The following is a 21,961-nucleotide window of genomic DNA, read 5'->3' on the forward strand; positions in this document are numbered from 1 at the left end:
AGAGCCTCCAAGTTGACTGGTACTCAGGCACCAAGTCAGTCCCAAACTAATGAATATTGATTGCATCAGTTCTTCCAGCTCTGATTCAAAGACATTGACTCAGTTTCAAATTGTGGTGAGACATCAAAGGAAAAGTTCTTGGTTTGGTTTCTTTAGGAAGAGACCTGGTTAACCTAACATCTGAATTAATGGCACAGTTACACGTGACTGCTGACTCCTCACCTTGCAGCCACCCCAAGTCAGGGAATCTCTGAAACAGTGTATCAGGTGCTTCTTGTGCCTAGAACAACCTCTGGGGTTGGGATAATAATAGCCATAGTAGCTAACATATATTAAATTTATTTGCTGTTTTCTTGGAATTTTATGGTTTTATATATAACCTCTCATTGAATTCTTGCAGTGATCCTCTGAGTAGTGTTTTATAATTACCATTTTACAGGGTCTGGGCCTTAGCAGAGTTAACTTGATCAGCCGAAGGCCAGTCAGGGAAAGTAGCAAGGCTGGGATTTGAACCCAGGACACTGTGCTTTCAGCGTGGCAATGGCTGGAGACTGTAAGGTGTGACTGTCACAGGAGGGAGCTGGGCTACACCTTTTCTTTTCTTTGCTCCCATGCCTGGCTCCCCTGCCCTGGGGCTCTCAGTCCTGCGTACTCTTAACGTACATGCTTTCATCTTGTTTTGTTTTACATTAGGGACATTTTTTATAATTCGGTTAATGTTTCTACTTAATGCATTCGGAGAGTGAGAAGTTCCAAAAAAATTTCCTTTCTGTATATGTAGTTAGGTTTTGCTAAAGAAGGGTGAGTTAAACCGGTGATTTACTAAAAATAAGATTGATGAGGGAAACTTATCTTGTTTTGAAGATGACAAATATGGAGGCTTTTCAACCATGGAGGAAGACACAATGCAGTAACTGAAAAGGAGATTAAAGCAATAGGGAAAGTAGCTTTCTGACCCTTGCCAGAAGCTTCTCAGAGTGATGGGGTGAGGGTAGGGGAGAGTCATGGTGGGAGGCCAAGTGCTCTTCACCCGCTTCTCGCTCCAAGTAGTTCCACTTGGCTCTGTCTTGTGTATTAAAAGCCTACATAAAGTATTGTTTGGAAATACAGTTCTGCTGCTAAAACTAAAGTACAACATTGTACAATGGTTATTTTACTGCTGGTTACTGGTCAGAAAAACATTTTTTTTTTCTGACACTGGAACTAAACCCCATGAATAAATCCAACTAATTTCATCCTCCATCCTCAGATGCCCAGGCAACGATCAAAGTCCTCTATATCATGGGGACTAGCAACAAGTTGGTTGAGTACATTTTCCCCAAAACATTTTATTAATAGTACAAGTTACTGATTGCTTCCCAGGAAGTTTATGACAAAAAAATTAAACAGATTGTTTTCACTGGTGTTGATAAGACTTGTGGTACATTTAGTCCAAAGCTTTTTCGGTTCTCCACCCTAAGCATTTTATTTTAGTAATCGATCTGGGGTGAAATCAGTCTAAAGTGGAATTATATCTCCAAATGATTCCAAAGTTTTACTAAACTTAATTTCTTGGGCTGCTTTGCTGTCTAATACAACAAAGATGTTGAAGTATACCAGACATACTATTCTGATTTCCCAGATAACCTTTGGGTGACTGATTCAGGGATGACAGCAGCTTTGTTCTCATAATTGTCTATTTAAGGAACACTTTTGGCATCACAAATTACAAAGAAAAAAAAACAGGAAAAAGTTCAGTTGAATAGTCCTCAGAGGGAAGCAGAAATCAGGGACTCCATTCAAAGCCCTTGGACACTGAGTGAGGTTTGCCTGAGGCCCCTAAAGTTTCCTCCCTTCAATCTGCTCACCCCTCTGTGTCACCCTTCAGAGCCCTCAGGCCTCTCCTTTCCTCTTGTGTACCAAGAAGAGAATTTGATAAATTCAGTCACCTTAAGATATCACAGGTGGATGCAATTTAATGTGTCACCTTCCCCTTGCAAAAGGGCTCCCAGGTAAGAAAAATCAAGTCAAGAGTGACACATTAGTGACCTGGATATATGTGAACTACTTTTTTAGAAATTTTTAAATCAAGTCAGGGAAGGCTTCTTTCAGCATACTTATATTGACAAAGCATACCTAAAAAAGTGGCCCATGCCCTCGGTGAACTTAATGTATAGTGGTGGCATTTACAGGCTGCTTTCTTCTTCTAGAAACAATTTAATAACAAGGATGCTCCCCAACACTATCTGTAGCTAACTCTGCCCTTACTACTCAGAGAATCTGCCAGAGATGTGATCTGAATCCACTAAAGCCCATATGGCAAATTTCTTCAGCCCACCAGAAAAAAAGCAAACTTCAGATGACATTCAAAGCCATTCATGATCTGACCACATCTGCCTTATTAACTTTATTTCTCAGTAATCCCTAACCATACACAAATGCAACAGTTTCAAGTTATTAGGTAGACTCTATATTTCATGCTTTTTTAGTTATTGATTACAGCAGAAACAACCCCAAAATGTAGTGGTTAAAACAATATGCATTCATTATCCTATTATCAGTTACTGTAGGTCAAGAGCTTAGGAACAGCTTAGCCATGCGTTCCCAGCCTGGAATTTCTCAGAAGGTGGCAGTCATGCCTAGACTTGAGGGTCTGCTTCCAAGGTGTCTCATTGGCAAGTTGGGGCTGGTTATTAGTGACAGGCCTCAGTTTCTTTCCACATGGGTCTCTCTCGAGACTGAGTATAGTGGCTGGCTTCGCCTAAGTGAGTGATCCAAGGGAGAGGAACAGCAAGGGTGTGCTCTTTTTATGACCTAGCCTCATGTGTCACACAGCATCACTTCCATCATATTCTCCGAGTTAGAAATGAATCACTAAGTCCAACCCATAATCAATAGGAGGGGAACTAAGCTCCACCTTTGAAGGGAAGGGTGTCAGAGAGTTCATGAACGTATTCTAAATTACCATCATTCTCCCAACCCTTTGCTCATTCTGTTCCTGCTGCTCCTGCTGCTCAGAATTCCCTTTCCCATATCTGTGGAGCCCAATCAATAATAAATCTTTCAAGACCCAGTTCAAGTGTTACTTCCTCCAAAAATCCCTCCCAAATGCCTAAGAGCTTTCCTTTCTTTTCATTCCCATTATATTTTCTACAATTTTTTTTTAACTACAATTATTTTTATTTTAGATAGTAATTATTTGGCATTCCAAGCCAAGGTTTATCAACTTTGGCACTATCAATGCTTTGGGCTGGATAATTATTTGTTGTGGGGATCCTGTCTTGTGTATTATAGGATGTTTAGTAGCATCCCTGGTCTCTTTCCACCAAATACAAGCAGCACTTTCTGCTTTGTGATAATAAAAAATGTCTGCGGACATCATCAAATGTTTTGTAGTGGGCCAAAAAAAAATCACCCCTCGTTGAGATTCATAGTTCTAGGCAATTATATTCTGTGATTCATTTTGAATTTCTAACTCACCGCTCTGAAAGGCCATTCTAACAAGAATTAGGAACAGACTTTATTCTTTCAATCTTTACGTTGCTGAGGACCCTTGAGTTTTTCTGTCCAACCTTTCCTCAGCATTTAGTCTTCTGAGTGATTCCAATAGCCTATCAATAAATTTGCCCACTGGTGCAGTGGCCAATGGCTGTAATTCCAGCACTTTGGAAGGCCGAGGTGGGTGGATCACCTGAGGTCAGGAGTTCAAGACCAGCCTGGCCAACATGGCAAAACCCATCTCTACTAAAAATACAAAAATTAGCCAGGCGTGGTGGTGGGGGCCTGTAATCTCAGCTACTTGGGAGGCTGAGACAAGAGAACTGCTTGAACCCGGGAGGCGGAGGTTGCAGTGAGCAGAGATCACACCACTGCACTCCAGCCTGGATGACAAGAGTGACACTCTGTCTCAAAAAAAAAAAAAAAAAAAAAAAAATTAACCAGCCATGGAGGCGCACGCCTGTAGTCCCAGCTACTCAGGAGGCTGAGGCAGGAGAATAAACCTGGGAAGGAGAGGTTGCAGTGAGCTGAGATCGTGCCATACCACTGCACTACAGCCTGGAAGACAAAGATTTTTTTTCTCACACACACACAAAAAAATTTGTTTATCTTCCTCTCTCCCCAATTTTCAGCTTAAGTTAGGTTCTATTGCCTTCTACCTAAAGAAATGTAACTAATGAAAACCAACTCATACTTAAAATATCACTTCTTCCAATCGTCCCAGATGTCTTCAGATAGAATTTATCTTTTTCTTTCCTTTATATTTCTATTAGTACTTTCTGCAGCCTGACAGTGGAGTCTATCTAGGTATACACTCACCCAAATGTTCTCTCAACCCAGGGCCAAGCATCATGCACAGAATAATATAGGCTGGATCTAATTGTGAAGAAAATGGATTTTCAACTGGGGCTTTAATGCAAAGGGATACATCAAGTGATCAAATTACTAGGGAAAAAGAGTTTGGAGGCTAGTCTGGCAAAACTTGCTCTCAATGCTTTTTGGCTATTTCACTTTTATTAGAGGCTGTTGGTACACTGAGGAGGATGAGAGCACTAAGTCTTGAATGACTGATTAGGTTCAAATCCTGTCTTCACCATTTACTGTGAGACTGTGAGAAAGTTACTTAATTGTTTAGTGCCTCCAATTACTCATCTGTAAAATGGGGATTGTTAAAATACTACGTCCTCGGGTTGAAACATAAACTTAGAGCTTCTTTGGCAGAATTAAGAGACCCAGAGACTCCTTAACTTGGCATCACCCTACTGGTTGCCACCTCCAAGGGCATCAACTAGATCAGCCCTCCTAGGGCTGTCTAGATCAGTTTGAGACAAACACCAGTAGCCATCCCAGTTGTGAACTAGCTGTGTTGTCTTGGACAAGGTATTTACTCACCTGTTTAATATTAATAAGGAAGTTGAACAGGTGAGTAAATACCTTGTCTAAGACAACATGGCTAGTTAATGGTAGCCAGGGCCTAGTGCTCATTCCACTCACTCTGTTAACTCTAGTTCTGATGCCAACTATTCCAGCTTACTCTTATTATCCTGAACTAGCATTCAAGGTCTTTTATGTGGTTCTTTATGTGGTCCAACATATCCCACCTCTCCCCTACTGTCACATTTGCTTCAATCATGCCTACTTGTTTTACCTACAAGAATTAACAGTTCTTGCCTTTACAATAAGCTCATTCCATTTCTGCCCAGCCAACTGCCCTATCCAATCCATTCCTTTCCACTTCTATGACTACTAATCTCCCTTTGAATGCTGCAAAATGAAACTCCTCCAGAAACCCACTGGATGAGTTATTTTCTATTTTACTCATCCCTTCTAATTTGAAAATCTATTATAACTAATCCTTACATCTTCGCAAGATATTCATAGTATATACTTTTGTACTTCTTAACTGGTTATATTTTTGAAACAGGGTCTCACTCTGTCGCCCAGGCTGGAGTACAGTGACTAGATCACAGTTCATGGCAGACTGGAACTCTCAGGCTCAAGTTACAAGTTATCCTCCTACCTCAACTTCCCAAGTAGCTGGGACTACAGGCATGTGTCACCACACATGGCTGTGTGTGTGTGTGTGTGTGTGTGTGTGTGTGTGTGTGTGTGTAAAGACAAGGTTTCAATATGTTGCCCAGGCTGCTCTTGAACTCCTGGGCTCAAGTAATCTGCCTGCCTTGGCTTCCCAAAGTACTAGGATTACAGGCATGAGCCACTGTGCCTGGCCTTAATGCTATCCCTCACGGATCTTTCATAGCGCTTAAAATTAGATGCTAAATTGTGTAATGCTGATTATTCTTTCATATAGCCCACAGTGTTTTACATATTTTTTAATCTTTATAATTTACGTTTCCCAGAGGTAGACAGAGATTATTTGTATCCAGATAGATTTATGTTAGGTATATAGGAGGCAGGTCAAACCATGCTTCATCTCCATAAACTCTAATATGATTGGTTCCACTCACAGGAATTCACGTGAGATTAAGAATAGTTTGTCTTTTAATTTATAAGCCCCAATAGTGCCAAATACAGAGATCAAGAGACAATGGACAATAAGTATTTGGACATATTCTTAGATATTTCCTAAATTTCTAGGCACCATGAGCCTTACATGTTCACATCAAACAAGAAATGAAAATAGGAGAGGATTTATAAGTGACTGAGTAACTGTGTGTGTGTTGTATCTCTGTCAGCTGTATCCTCTTCCCTCTTCATACACGTTACATACTATATGTAAACTTATAGAAACAAGGCAGAAACTTAAGCATTAGGTCTAGGATTACATGTTACATGCATTATCTTATTTAATAAACACAACTATCTTACAAGATTTTTTTTTAATCTTAACGATTAAAATAACCCAAATGAGGTTTAAAAAAAAAAAAAGCCCAAAATCATATAGCTAAGTCATGACAGAGCTAGAATTTAACCCAAGTCTAACTTCAGAGTTTGTAGTCAACTACCATGCAGTATATGACCCAGAAAAAGTCTTCCACTCTTGTATGTTTGTTAAGTGGGGCTATTGAGAGAATATGGTAATGATTAATTTATATAAAATATTTAAAACAGTATAGTATCTTACACATAATACTCAATAATCTGTACTCACTCGCATTACAGTATACTATGACAGGGTTAAAAGGTCAATAAAACATGCTTCCTGCCCTTGACAAATCTAATAGGGTATTGTGGGTAGACTTCAAAAATGGCACTCCAGTGGCTCTAATTCAGTGGCTCTTTGCCCATGAAGACGATGAGATATCACACCTATGATTATATTGCATGCAAAAGGCATTTCTGAATCAGTTGACCTGGAATCACTCCAATTATCTTGAGTATCCTAGAGATTATCTTGGTAGGCATTCCTCATCTAATCACCTGAGCCCTTTAAAAGCAAAGCACTTTCTTCAATTGGTAGCAACTGAAAAAGTCAGAGATTTGAAGCATCAGGAAGGCTTGATGCACTGTTGTTGACTTTGAAGACTGAAGGGGCTACCTGCAAAAGCCGGAGCATAGTTTCTAGGACCTAAGAGTGATCCCTAGCCAACAGCTAGTTCTGCAAGCATAGGAACTGAGCACAAAGTACCTAGTAGGGCATGGCAGGTTGGAGCTGGGTTGTAATGGTTTCTGTAAACTATGGAAGGTGATTTGGCCTTTTTATTCTGCTACCATTGGCAGCACATTTTAAAATAACCTTTTAAAACTAACCGAAAATACCCTGACTGAAGAATCTAACGCAGTATGTGTATGAGTAGGTATTTATGTATGTATGAAATATCTACAGTTTAATATTTTATATACATAAGACACATATTTTAATATTTGAGATAAGTGGATAATTCCTCTTACTATTCTTCTCTCTGTTAATATAAAACTATAAAATTGATACAATTCAGCACTTATTAAGATGGCTAAGTTCAACAAAAATGCATCCATTCACAAAAATAATTTTCTTTACAAAACATAAAAATATTTTGAAACAAAACACCAAAAAGTATTCATTTTCAACAAAACAATTTATTTTGATATCTTAAAAACATCTGACATAATTATGTATATACAAGATCTTTTCAATCTACCTCTCCTTTAGTAGTTACATTAAGAGATTATCACGTGTCTCAAAAGCAAACTGCTACAATTTAAAACACAATTTTCCATGAGATCTGGAATGGTCTTTCCTAATTATCAAACATGCCAGGATTAGTATTTTCTCCCATACTCAGGTAAATAAAAATGCTTGTTAAAATTTCGGTAACTTTTTTTGTTATTGTTAATTGAATGTAAAGGTAGTTTGTTTCTCTAAGCACATTGATTAGTCAGCCTCTCTCCCTAGATAGAGGGAATTTTTTTTTAATGTTAATATTTCTGATCACACTACAGATTTAGAAATAAAATGCTGAAATAACACAACTGAGCAAGGATTGTTCATTTCTCTCCCCCTCCTTTGGGGTCCTCTGTGGGAATAAAATACTGAGGGAGATACATTAAAATAAGGAGATTCCTTGTGGCTAGTAGCGACTGAATATCCTATGTACCTAATTTATTGCAGTGGTTTAAGCTCTGGGGAAATTCTGGATCACTAAACTACAACTAAATTCTGGATGACTATAACGTTATATCAATGGATTTTTAAGAGTATACTTTAAGAAGAATTATGTGTAAACATTTTAATAATGTTAATTAGTCTTATAATAATTGGCACCAGCTACTTGGTATGTCTTTCTCTGATTAAACTGATTCCACCACACTATCTACTTCTATCAGTCTCGTCTAGAGGGAGCACTTAAAGAGAAAAAGTTAGAAATGTCTGCACGAGTAAGTTCTTTTAACGTATAGAAGTTTCAATCACATGACTTGGGCTTGCTTACCAAATACCTTTGGTACTTTAAAAAATGTATGTCCATGATATAATACTTTTTAATCCAGAAGTCTCACCCATATTTAATTAAAAAATGAAAATTATAAACAAATCCAATTACACAAGCATGTCGGAAAATAATACACTCTAATATATTTTCAAATGAAGACTTGCCTTTAAAAACTCAAAGGTAACATCTTTCCCAGAGTTAACCAAAAACATCTATTATCCAGAATAAGGAGATTTCATTTAACTATTAATAGCAATGAAACAGTTACATCTAAACATGTAAACATATATAAACATTTAAAAATAGTAATGCCTTTGAAATGTAAGGGCAAAATGTCAACTCTGTATTATAATTTAAGACTAACAGTGAAGACAGCTACTAGAATATAAAAAAAAATGGTCATCTGTTAAAGTTTAATTACTGTTCAATTATTTACTCTTTAACAAGAAAATGAGTTTTGATAAATCCAGACCACAGAGACAGATATTTTTCTTGCAGAACATTTCTTGCTCATGGTGCAATGCAGCATTCTGTCTATCTAGTATAGTTGTACCACATTCGTGGTAACACAGGTGATTACATTCAAATGGCATTTAACGTAAATTGCACCAAACTGCCCTATAATTTCATTTTGGACTGAATTAATTAACTTCTCAGTAGGTGACTGAGGTGCTGAACATAAGCCTAAAGAAATACTTGACTGCTTAACCTACCTTATGTGAGTTGTCTCTAATTCAAGACAGCTTCCATTTTTAATAAATAGTACCAGGTAAAATGCATTTAGTAGGATCCCAAAGGGTAAAGATAAGGCATTTATAATAAATGGATTTAGTTTTCCACATATATTCACATCCATTTAAAAGAAGTCAGGGGGCACTGCAGACAGTTAAGGAGGATTTAACAAAACTCAGCAAGACTTGGCATGACTGATATTTTTGAAAGACTATTTACCTTAGGAGGTGCGCATTTAGAATTTTAAAAATGCCTTCTCTGCCCTTGCGAGGTATTAAAATAAAAAAGTTACCACTTAGTTGCAATTAAAAATAGTACGATCTTAATGCTGAATATGTAAATTATATCCCAGAGCTTGAAATGTAAATGTAATTGTCTAAGACATTATCTTTAGATCATCAGAATTATCATATCATAAAATATCTATTCTATTTCCCCAATTATAATGTTATTATCAAGAGCTGACAGCTAACTCTTTGTTTCCAGTTTATGGTCTTCATATATCAAGAAACAAATTAAAAGGACAAACAAGGAATGTGAAAGCTCATAAAAAGCTGAAGCAGCTTTCATATTACACGGCATATTTCTTTGTCATAAACTTCTGGTTTAAGAAATGAGAAAACAAACACTTCTTTTGAAACACTCTTTGACACATTGCTTAACTATTTTTAGATTTTTTTTTTAAACTGTAAAGGAAGGGAGAAAGAAGAGAATGAAGGAAAGAGGGCTTTCCCTTTGGGGATGAGACAGAGAGAGAGAAGACAGAGACATAGGGGAAAAAAAAAACAAAACAAAGAAAAAAACCAACTTTGTATTATAATTACACTCTTTTGGAAAGGGGTAAATCAGCATTTCAGGAGCTGAAGACACCAGGCCCATTTCAAAGACTTGTAACAAATAGTAACCTGGGCCCCCAGAAAGAGACTGAATAATCTGGTGGGGAGAGGGTGGTGGTCCTTGCTCACGCTTTAAAATGGTTCTACGTAAAAAGGACTTCAAAGTTCTGCTCTGAGGACACAACTGCTAAGTAATTTCTATATGATTACTTTCTTTTTCTTGTACAACTTAAATCCTTCATGCTATTATTTGCATGAGGAAAAATGACAAGAATATAATCTAGAAGTTTTAATACTGTTGTAATAAAGGAAGGCATCAACTAGGAAAAAAAAAGAATGCTTAGATGCCAGTTTCAGAAACAATTTTGCCTGCAGCATTTTCTAGCTCTATAATTCTGTGGCAATGACAGTCACAAATGCTGTCAAAAACAGCAATGAGGTTTAAAAAAGTAACCAAAAAATTCAAACAATATCCTTTAGATTTTTAATGTCACTTACTGAAACAGCAATCATAAGAAATTTATGAGAGCCTTCTAGTTAGAAAAAATAAATCCACTTTTTAAGGTTTTCATACATGTGATGATCTCTGTATGTCATCAAGCAGGCATATAGTATTTTCTTCTCACCAAACACTGTGTATGTCCTGGTGTTACCAGTCACAAGAAACCTTTCGTTATCATTACTCCTTCAAGATTCAATTCTTACTAGGAGTCCTGGGCAAACACAGAAGTGACCTGGTAGTTACATCATTCTTTGTAAATGAAAAAGACCCTGCTATCTGAAAATAATGAAAGGCTCTGTTTAAATTAATGTGGGTTTTTTTTTTGGTCAAGTGTTTATTTTATTTTGTAATAATGTAGTTCTGATCCAAATAGAGTTCTTGCTAGCTTTAAAAAGATCTCAAGAGATTATACACAGGGCAACAACTTAATTCTTAACTTTTATTTCTTGCAATGATATTTAGGGTTCAGTGTGATTTGAGATTTTGAGTGCTGCTGCTGACACCTTATGGAAACTGTTTTATTTGGAAATTCTGATTAGAGTTTTTAAACTGTTCTGCTCTTGTTTACAAAAAGCATTATTATAAAAAATGGATTTTCTTTTTGTTCCTTATAAGGTATTTTTCTGCTATTTATTCCTCATTTGATTTTATAATCCTGTTTGGGTCACTATGATTAGTTGCTATGGAAATCACCTCCTATGGAAATGACTCCAATGTCACTGTTGTAAGAATATGACTTCTAATGAATAATACCGCTATCAGACATCATCCTTACTAGGACAAGGAAATCTAATTAAAATCGTAAAAAAGAATTAACTCTGAAAATTATTTTCCATGGTAGCCAACTTTTCTGGTATTTTTGAATCTCCCATCTTCTTTTTAAATAAGAATTAAATGAATTTTAAAGTGTTAATCATCTACTCACTTTCCTAAATTCCAAAGTCACAATGGAAATTAGCAACACACACAGAAAATTGAATGTAAAGAGAATTTCATCTACCATTTCTCTAAACTAATAAGTGTTATGCTTCATTTATGAAAGTTAATGTCAACAGGATTTCAGGGCTCATCAAGGAAACAAGTCTGAACAGCACATTACAAATTCCCTTTAAAGATGAAGAATTTAATATTCCAAAATTTATCCCAAGAATTTAAAAGGTCAGCCTATAAACTAGTGAGTTAAACAATAGATGAGAGCCAGTGAACCATTAGATGAGAATTCCAGAATGCTAAGAAGAGAATTTTCTTGGGTGGATTCTATAATTTGTGGTTTGAACAAAACCTTTGAAACATTCCATTAGTATTAAAATTCTCACAATGAGAATATGGCTCATATTTAACACATTTTAAATTACTAGACAGTCTCTCCCCAAAAGAAATTTTAATGCCTTATTCTGCCTAGGGCTTATTCACTGCCTGGTACTAATTTAGGAATAAATTAACCCTTCCAACAATTAGGATATTGTCTAGAAACTGCCTCTTGCACACTGCTGGAGAAATCACTTACATTCTGAAAATCAGGAGTAAAAAGAAAAAAATCCATATCTTTATTATAAAATGTTTTTCTATACCTAATAGCTTATTAATTATTGGTATAAATCACTATCATATTTACCTATATAATTACACATTACTCTATTTATAATGCCTCTGAATTAAGCATTACAGTTATAGATTTTGTTAAATGTTTTATCATTAATTGTTTTCTATACTTGTGCCTGCAGCCATGATCTAGGGTCCAGAATGTCTTTGATGGATTTCTGCCTTGGAGCTGGCACTGGCTTGGCTTCAAAATTGGTTTTAGTGTCTGCATGCTCACCATCACTTAATCTTTTTTTCCTGGCAGGGAGAAGTTTTCGAGGAGCAGCCATTGGTTTCTGTAAGTGATGCATTAGGATTGATAGTTTGGTATCCAAAGGTGAGGTCTGAGATACACTTGTTTTTCCCCAGTTGTCCTTAACCAATTGATCTGTGTTACTCTGTGATTTTAAGCTGAATGGAAGTTTATCAGAAGGGGGAAGGGGAGCTCGTCTCTTTTTCCCTTTTTCATCATGTAATGGCTCACCTGCAGGAGACAGTACCTTTTTCTGGATGACTATTTGATGGTTACCATCAAAGAGTGTGGCCCAAAGAGGTGGTAAGGATTCTTCATGCTGACAAGTAAGGAACTGCCCATTTGTCTCTTCAATTTTTTTTTGTATTATATCTGTTAAACTTTCAAGTTTCATAGGTGAATCAATGCCTATAATTTTAAGAAAAAACACATGAAAAAATTCACAAGCAGTATGCACTTGATCAGAATAAGTTATTATTTTCCAAACTAGTATGCTATATATAATGGTCAAAGACTATGATAAGGAAAATGTTTACTTGTAAAAATAACCATGCCATCAAAACTAAAAAGATCATGCAATACACTATATATACATTTTATATGTAAACACACATAATACACAGTGTATATATAAAACATATATATAACATACATATAATGTACATAATACAGACACATGTATAAATATATTCCTAAAGAAATTAGCAAAATCCAGCTTTCAAAGAAGTGGAATTATATGAGTTTTTTAAAAACTTGTATAGATTATTTATGAGACAACATTTCTTGGATTTAAAACCTTATTCTGACTTGTAGGTAAGAGCAAAAGCTAGATATATATTGGGATGACTGAAGTTGGATGAGTATTCATTCCTGTAGACCAGCAAAGTCTCTGTTAAAAGGGCAAATGCTTAAAACCAAAAACCCAGGAAGAGAGTAAAGCCCTCATACCACTTTGGTAATAAAGGTGCTGGTTGAAATTTTCCTTGGGAAAAATAAAAGAACTGAGATAAGTATCAAATGAATTACTGGTATTTTAAAATGTGTGAACCCAAATGTACCATTTTTAACCTAACATTTTAAAGTGAATGTAAGTACAGATACATTAGTGGCAAGTTGGACAGAATATAGACTGACTTGCACTTGTTCACATCATTATTAACTGAGGCAACTGCACAAAAATAAACACTTTTCAAGAAACTGAATATTAGTGAGTCTAGAAATTTAAAATTTTTCAAAGTTTTAAACATAACCAATTTTTTTTGGCCAGAGATGAAAGCTTCCATTTGTTAATATGCATCTAGCAACACTACTTGAAATTTAATTAAATACAGAAAAAAATTACTGAACATGATTACTTTTTAGAATCTGCAAGTGTTTATTTTCAGAATTTTCATCAGCTACTAGGCTAGTATTTATTTTCAGTGCACCTTTACTCATTTTAAGCCCTTAAATTTTTTGTTTGATCTCAAGCATTCAGACTATTAAAAAAGTGTATTCATTATTTTGTATGAATTCATCTATTAAACATGAGTTCCTTAGTCTATAATCAGTCTTTTTTCATTCATTTTGATTGTGCCCTGAAAATTTTAGCATTTTAACGTCAATAGAATAAGCTGCTTGAGTATGGACAATGTTGTTTTTGTTATCCTGCAGCCTAGAAAAGACAAGCCCTGCTTACTCATATCATGGTAGACTGAGGTTGCCTCTTTTGTCAAGAACAAAGGTGGTTTCCGTGGTGACATAATCTCAATTTTCATAAGTTCTTCACAACAATGCTTCCACTGGCCTAAGACAGAAAAAAGGCAGACTAGTTTAAAACAGAAATGTAAAGATATATATTTCATTTTTAATAGATAGCAGTACATTTTTGCTTTGAATAAAAATCAGTGAATTTATAAATAAAGCAGTGCCTTAAGGGAGGCTTGCACAAAAACCTAATACTATCCATAATTTCAAAGTCCAGTTCTGAACATAAAAGTAATCTATTTAAAAAATAAAGTCTGGCCGGGTGTAGTGGCTCACGCCTGCGATCTCAGCACTTTGGAAGGTCTAAGTGGGCAGATCACCTGAGGTTAGGAGTTCAAGACCAGCCTGGACAACATGGTGAAACCCTTCTCTACTAAAAATACAAAAATTAGCCAGGTGTGGTGGGACGTGCCTTTAGTCCCAGCTACTTGGGAGACTGAGGCAGGAGGATGGCTTGAACCCAGGAGGCAGAGGCTGCAGTCAGCCGAGATTGCACCACTGCACTCTAGGCTATTAAATACTATCCTATTTCACTAAATGGTTAATAACTACTTCAAAATTTCTATTTATTGCAAAAGCCTGTGCAGGTTCTCTTCTTTTAAATATTAAACATTAAGTATTCAAGATGTTGAAAAGTTAAACAATCGACTGAAATATAGTTACCTAGAAGGAAATAGAAAAAAATATAAAGGAGGGAGGTTCTCAAAAATGGTTTTAACTATGAAAATTTTGATTAAGAAAAATTATTTACTTAGCAATTGTCCTTTTAAGATGACTATCATGCTTTTTCAAAATCATTTAACTCTAGAAAAACACTGTATTTTCATTTAGGTAAAAGGTATATAAAAACCTATTACTATAAAATCATATCACTCAATAAAATTCTGAGTCAAATTTGTTTTAGGAAGGACACATTAAATAAAGGTACTCTCGAATAAAATGTTTCCACTATTAAGTTAAAATTTAAGTGTGGACATTATTAATTTTTCTTTTAGTTATGCTTCACACTAATCTTAAATTTTGGAGACTTCTCCTGAGTGATGTCCAAATATTTAATCTTTTCATTCTTATTGTGTACCTGCATGCTGGATAGCAACTATGCTAGTTCCCATGTGACTATAGATTAATTTTGTAAGAGCAAGTTACTGACATTCACCTTCTTATAGCCTATCTTATACTGATAAAAAAGTAAATATAATACACCTAGGTCATATATCCATATTCAGTATCTAAGCTGGTTATTTTCTATGACTTAAAAAGTAAGGAAACTTCATATTTAGTAAAATTACTTATTTTTGTTGTTTGTAGTTGAATATACTACTATAGTAATATATGCATAAATTTAAAGTTCATCACCATTACTTAAGAAACATAAAAAAGCCTTTCAGTATGTTTTATTATGATGCTAAGCACAGAATATGGTAAAAACTTCAAAATAAGCCACATAGTAACTGATAAAGGGAATAAATTCTTGAGTACAATGCTTCAAAGCTTGATCTCCAGAAAGCACATCTAGTAGGATCTGAGATCTGATAACTTATTCCTCCCCACACTTCCTTTTATAGATAAATATATAAAAGCTAGTTTTTTTCTTCTTGGGGGACAGGAAAAAAAACCCTTATCTAATGGAAAAATAACTAAACACTTTAAACTGGCACACATTTCTGTCACATTCTTAGATAAATTATTATGAAATACAATATTTTCTCTATATTGGTAAATAAAAGCATTTCATTGTTAAACTAGTAGCAGAATACTAGTTACGATGAAAACTGGAATATAATGCCACATTATTTCATGTGTTACTAAAGACAGAGGTACAAACATGTTCATGGGTTAAGACTACAATTCAAACATTTATTTTGCCAGCAAATAAATCTCTATGCATAGTTATACATGATAGCCAATATGCTAACATGAAAATAAGGGCCCAATATGAAACATTAAATGAGTATGTTTTGTTCGCATAACAATTTATATATTAAAGATATTTCCTAAAATACTATTAGTGTTCCCAGTCAAAACAATTTTTTATGCTAAGCTCCTAATGTAACTCAATATTATATTCTTAAATATTAAAATAAATGAAATGTTCCAAATCCGTCTTAATTTTCTATATCTTTGACCTAGCATTCTTTACTTCTACTGACCATCCAGAACACGTGTCACTCCTCTTTTACAGGTTTAACTCACAAAGATTAACAGCAGCTATTACATCCCTCTTGCCCACCAACAACCACCTGAGGCCATTCTCCCCTCAGCTAAACAGATCTACTTCCATAAGTGTTTCCCCCTGAGTTTTAATTATCTAACTCTCCTGGTTTTCTATTCTTAAATATGGCCAAATAATTCAAATTTGCTCTCAATATTAAATTTCTCTTGCTTTATTCTTCCCTGAATATCTATCCTGTACTTTGTACTACGTACCATACTTCAACCAGGATCACAGGAGGTTGCACCTGTCACTAGAAAAGTTAAAATTTTAAAGTGTAAGTCAATTTTTTAGTATGGTATAAATATCTCTATCTTTGCTTCATATATCCATACACAATGAATTCTGAATTTTGAAGTATAAATGTAATAGAATTTGTACTTCAAAAATTACATAGGTTGGCAGTTTTTGTGCCAAAAAGTATTAAATACCAAAGAAGGAACCAGACCTGAGAACCAAGTTGTCATCACTTTCTTATTATGTTGACAGTAGAAAAATGTCATGAGATTCTTATCCCTCCAACTCCCCATTTTAGCATGATAAATTATTTCACATAATCTAAAGAATGAAAGCATGAGATCATCTAATAGCAGTTGATATGCAGACTAGAAGATTCTGGTATTATCATGCTCATATCTCTCCTCTTGTTTTTATGCACATAAAAATTATAAAATACCAGAATCATTCTAAAAATAAGTCATTTATAAGACAGATTCTCTAAGACAGAGCATTTAGGAAAATGGTTACAATTTTAGCTATGATCAGCAAAAGAAAGGACATTGTTGTCTTTTAAGTTATACACTTGAGATCTGCTGAAATTTTTAGTTTTAGCAGAGTCTCGCTCTGCCACCCAGGCTGGAGTGTAGTGGTGAGATCTCAGTTTACTGCAACCTCTGCCTCCCGGCTTCAAGCGATTCTCCTGCCTCAGCCTCCCAAGTAGCTGGGACTACAGGCGCACGCCACCATGCACAGCTAATTTTTGTATTTTTAGTAGAGATAGGGTTTCACCATGTTGGTCAGGATGGTCTTGAACTCCTGACCTCGGGTGATCCATCTGCCTCGGCCTCCCAGAGTGCTGGGATTATGAGCATGAGCCACCATGCCTGGCACGAAAACTTTAGTTAAATAAATGTGGTACATGCTGACAAGCATGAAATTAATATCTGAATATTTATTGAGTGTCTAGGGATGGTATATAAGGAAAACAAATCCTAAACAATCCAAGAAGGCCATGGAGGAAATCCTCTAGTTCAATGCTGTGAACCAGAAACCTTTTCAGGCCTAAGTTTTCTCATCTTTAAAGCAAAGAGAAATAATCTGTACTTCATAGAGTGTTATGAGGATGAATGAAATAATCTGGTATATGGGAAATAATCCATGAATTTAGACCCTGTTCCTGCCTCTTCCCCAACTTCTAAATTGAGGGCTGCAGGTATTAACTTTTCTTCATAGTGTTCGAGAAAACAGAGTTCTTAAAATGTCCCTAGGGTTATTTCTATGAGTTGCAGAAATAATTTCCCTTTTTGGAAATGTCTCAGTTTTCCACTGAATAGCATTCAACTGACGAAATACTGGTAGCATCCATCAGTAGGCTTTGTTTGATCAGAAACAGCCATCAACATTCTACAATTTCAATATAAAACTGTAGATAATAAATATTCTGTTAAGACTTATTGTCAGTAAACACAAAGAACTGTTACAATTTCAATATTTTCCTGTTGATAAAATTCTTCCTTGAGAAATGTTAGAACCTCACATATTTTACACACAATAGCCCTATTACATTACCATCCCATAGTTTTTATAATCCATGTCATTGGACTGTATTATTGAGATGAGAAAATCATATGTGTGTGATTTAAAACAAAAACAAAAACCTCTCTGGATGTTGTCCAAGAAGATGATAACAAACCTGGAGTTAAGGGAAGGCTACAAAAGTGAGACTCCTGAATGTTTCAATATTTTAGAATCAACATTATCCTGGAAAAGTTTCTTGTTCCTCAAATGGTTTTTTTTTTTTTTGAGACGAAATGTTGCTCTGTCGCCAGGCTGGAGTGCAGTGGCACAATCTCGGCCTACTGCAACTTCTGACTCCCTGGTTCAAGCAATTCTCCTGCCTCAGCCTCCCAAGTAGCTGGGATTACAGGCATATACCTCCACGTCCAGCTAATTTTTGTATTTTTAGTAGAGATGGGGTTTCACCATGTTGGCCAGGAAGGTCTTGATCTTCTGACCTCATGATCTACCGTGCCCAGCCTTAAATGGCTTCTTATCTGTTGGATCAAACACATTGCCTTCAACAGTTAAATCCTAACATTTTGAGAGAATATAGTCTGGTTGTTTTAGACCAAAGGAACTTCAAAAAGTAGGAAGTAGAGATGCTAGAATCCAAACGTATACTACACAATAGTCAGTCAGCCACTGGAAAGAGACTGACAGAAAAAAACATCAGTGCATTGTGATATACTACCACTTTTTCAAGAACATAAAAAATTCTTGCTACAAATTATAAGATTATAATTTGAAGACTGCTGTGCATATCCTTTCAGGCTACATGAATATACAACTACAAAATCCAAGTATCTATTTACTAAGATCAAAGAAATGCTGCCAGAAGGCTTCCATCCACTTCTGAAGATCTTCTCTATTGTCAACTGCAAAAATCTGAGTTATAGCTTGTCCAGGAACAGGATTGATGACAGATAAATTATGGATTCTTTTATTGGCATCCTTATCCATTGCCCGGATTCTGGTTTCCTAAAAAGTAAGAAAAAAATTGGGGTTTTGCATCAGAAAATTTCTGTAATGATCAAACAAATGTTTCACTGCTTAGCTACCATATTTACATCTGATATAACCATAATCTTATTACTGATCATTTGAAATTTAAAACATCTAATTGAGAATTTTTTATATTCAAACTCCAATTAGAAAGTTTTTAAAAAAGAATGCTTTATATTAAAAAACTGAATGTTTTTAAGTATGCTATATATATAGCACTTATGCTAAATTTATGAGATTAAAACATAACCCCTGTTTTGATCTATCTCAGTTTAAGTAGAAGTTTGTTGTCTTTTATATACATCTTAAAATTTCCAATAAAACAAGTACAGCATGTCATAACTGTAATGTGGATTATGTTAACTATATTTCAAACTAATAAAACAGAATCAGTAAAGTATGTTTCTTATTCTAATATTCATGCATAATAATTAGTGCTATCAGTTAAAGCAGTAAAACCATAACTTATAGTGTTTACTGCAGCAAAACAGTTAAGTTTTCTTCATTAATATTTATTTTGATATGTAACATTCATTTACAAAGTTCATAGCTAAAGATCAATAAAGTAATACAATTCTTAAAATGATAAAATTATTTTTAAAGTGCAAGGTGCAACACTACAACTAAGGCAATGGTTTCATTCACACTGACAGTCTAAACCTTTTTCTGAGTGATACTAGGTATGCTATTGTGATGACACTTATTGATTCTATACTTAGAAGATTCTGTGAAGTATATTCCCGAGTCACACACAGACACAGCCATGCCTCATAGTAAGCTAGCAACTACATGTGGTTTTGACCAAGGAATAGTGGGGGATAAAGTCTGTACTAGAACTATTACACAAAGATAGAGATTTGATGCCTACAGAATGATTTGTTTACACTATTCTAGGGAAGTGCTGTCCAGTATAAATACAATGTGAGCCACATATGTAATAGAAAATTTTCTAAAAACCACACTAAAAAGAAACTGCTGAAATTAATTTAAAAATGTATTTCATGTAACTCAGCATATCCAAAATATGTTAAAGGGTTTCATATTGAGCCTTCAAAATCCAGTTTGTATTTTACACTTACAGCACATCTTGATCTGGACCAGCCACATTGTCAAGCATCTAACAGGCACTACAGGATAGTGGCTACTGCATTATATATAGTCGTTCAAGAGAATCATGGTTAAACCTACTGTAATGTGTGACAAGAATATTCTGGCTGGTAGTATTAAAAGCTGATTAAGAAAAGAAAGAAATTCTTCACTGAGTAAAGGGTGAAGAGACTATATAGTCACACACCAAAACCTATATATACATACTGTGGATATTACAGAAGTAGCAGGGTTAGGAATATAAGCTATCCATTCCCTGAAAAATGGATAAATACAGGCAGGTGAACACCATAAATACTATAAAAGGAATTCTTTTCTGAAGGAATAAATTCTTATTCAAAACCACAGGGGAAAAATGTATGTTGTATAAAGTATCAATGTAACTTTGAACCTTTAGAGTATCACAAAATAGAATGATCGTTAACCATCTTAGAGATAGTCTATCCTGCCACTGTAGAAATCCAGGAATGTGCCTTTAGAGGACTGTAATGGGACTTATGCCCAGTATCTTCATTTTATCATAATAGAGTCTTTTTACACTTTTATGTCTTGGTAATAAACTTTGTGAATTAACTCTTTTAAGTAATTATTTGTATTATGTAACAAATGCTGCCCTAAATGGTAACCTTGGAGCTCAGGGATGTACCTAATCATCCACAGTAAATACAAAGCTTATTATCACTAGCAGAGAATGATTGAAACTCTAGGAAGAATCTTTGATATGCTACTATATTAGACTAAGCAAAGGTTAAATCATAGTGGGGGAAAAACCCTCTATTGTTAATATTACAAAATAAAATAAAAAGCATTCTTGTTACTGAAATTGTGCTTCTCTCTACCAATTCCATTTTAATAAACATTTCTGACTACTTTATGGATTCAATTTTTAAATAAGGGAAATTTGATTTTTATAGACGAATTTAGGTATTTTTACCATAGTATCATTTCAAATGAAACCAGTACATAGAAAATCTGATGAACTGAATCATTTATATCCTTCTAAGAGAATATAATACAAAAATATATAAATACTACTGTATATACTCCATTAATTCTGGTAGCCCGAAATACGACTACATTTTTAAAACATAAGAGGTTTTTAAAAGGTGCAAGTGAAATACAGAATTTGAATTAACTTCTATATGTTATCATCCAAAAAAATTTAACAGAAAACTTTTAACCACAAAATTGCGTGTCAAAGAAAAAGTGATTAGCACAAGTAAAGTTTCTCAGAGTGTCAGAAAGTTCATGCAAGCTGTTTTTCAGTGTGGGAAAATATCAAAAATAGTGCTCAGGTCTTCACTTCTCAATAAAGGAAGTGATTAGAAAACACTAAGGTGAATTTCAGGAGTGTTATCATTATGGGCTTCTGTGTTTATATAAGGGAAGTATCTCCTCTTAGGGTATGAAAACAAGGAACCTGGTAATTCTCTGCCTCCCTACTCCTACTATTTCTGCCAACTAAAATATTGACTTACTCAGTAAACAGCTAAAAAATATTTTAAAACATAAACAATTGAAATAGGAAAAGAACAACTCAAATAATAATTAAAAAGTTTTGTATTGATAGACAGAGATCCTAAAAATAATCTCCAATCCAACTCTTTGTGAGGAAACATGTTCTGTGAGAAGTATTCTATTAAGCCCAGCGTTTCCGGTTTTGTTTTTGCTAATCTCAAAACTTTAATTGATCTAGGAGGTTTTATAGTTAACTTTTCGTGATATGTAAATAGATTTGAGATTATTCACTGTGAAATGTTAATCTGTAGCTGGCTTTGCTTTTTGTCAATCTGCAATTTTTCACTGCATGAGATGGTGGTGTTACCTAGGGAATGCTAAGTGAAATCAATAAAAATATAATCT

General features: G+C 34.9%; 1 protein-coding gene across 2 annotated transcripts in view; it reads right to left on the reverse strand.

Moving 5' to 3' along the window:
• Positions 1-7,491: 7,491 nt before the first annotated feature.
• RTKN2 (rhotekin 2) overlaps positions 7,492-21,961 on the reverse strand; it is a 164,282-nt gene continuing 149,812 nt past the window's right edge. For both annotated transcript variants that reach the window (XM_064374167.1, XM_064374168.1), the window contains 3 exons: positions 18,802-18,967; positions 13,931-14,038; positions 7,492-12,660 (listed from right to left, as the gene is read on the reverse strand). In XM_064374167.1, coding sequence (XP_064230237.1) covers positions 12,125-12,660; positions 13,931-14,038; positions 18,802-18,967 — 810 coding nt within the window. In that variant the 3' untranslated portion in view covers positions 7,492-12,124. The remainder of the gene's footprint in view (positions 12,661-13,930; positions 14,039-18,801; positions 18,968-21,961) is intronic.

Source organism: Aotus nancymaae, unplaced genomic scaffold (assembly GCF_030222135.1).
Source record: "Aotus nancymaae isolate 86718 unplaced genomic scaffold, 86718_ANA_hifiasm-v0.15.2.pri h1tg000010l, whole genome shotgun sequence".
Taxonomy (NCBI): domain Eukaryota; kingdom Metazoa; phylum Chordata; class Mammalia; order Primates; family Aotidae; genus Aotus; species Aotus nancymaae.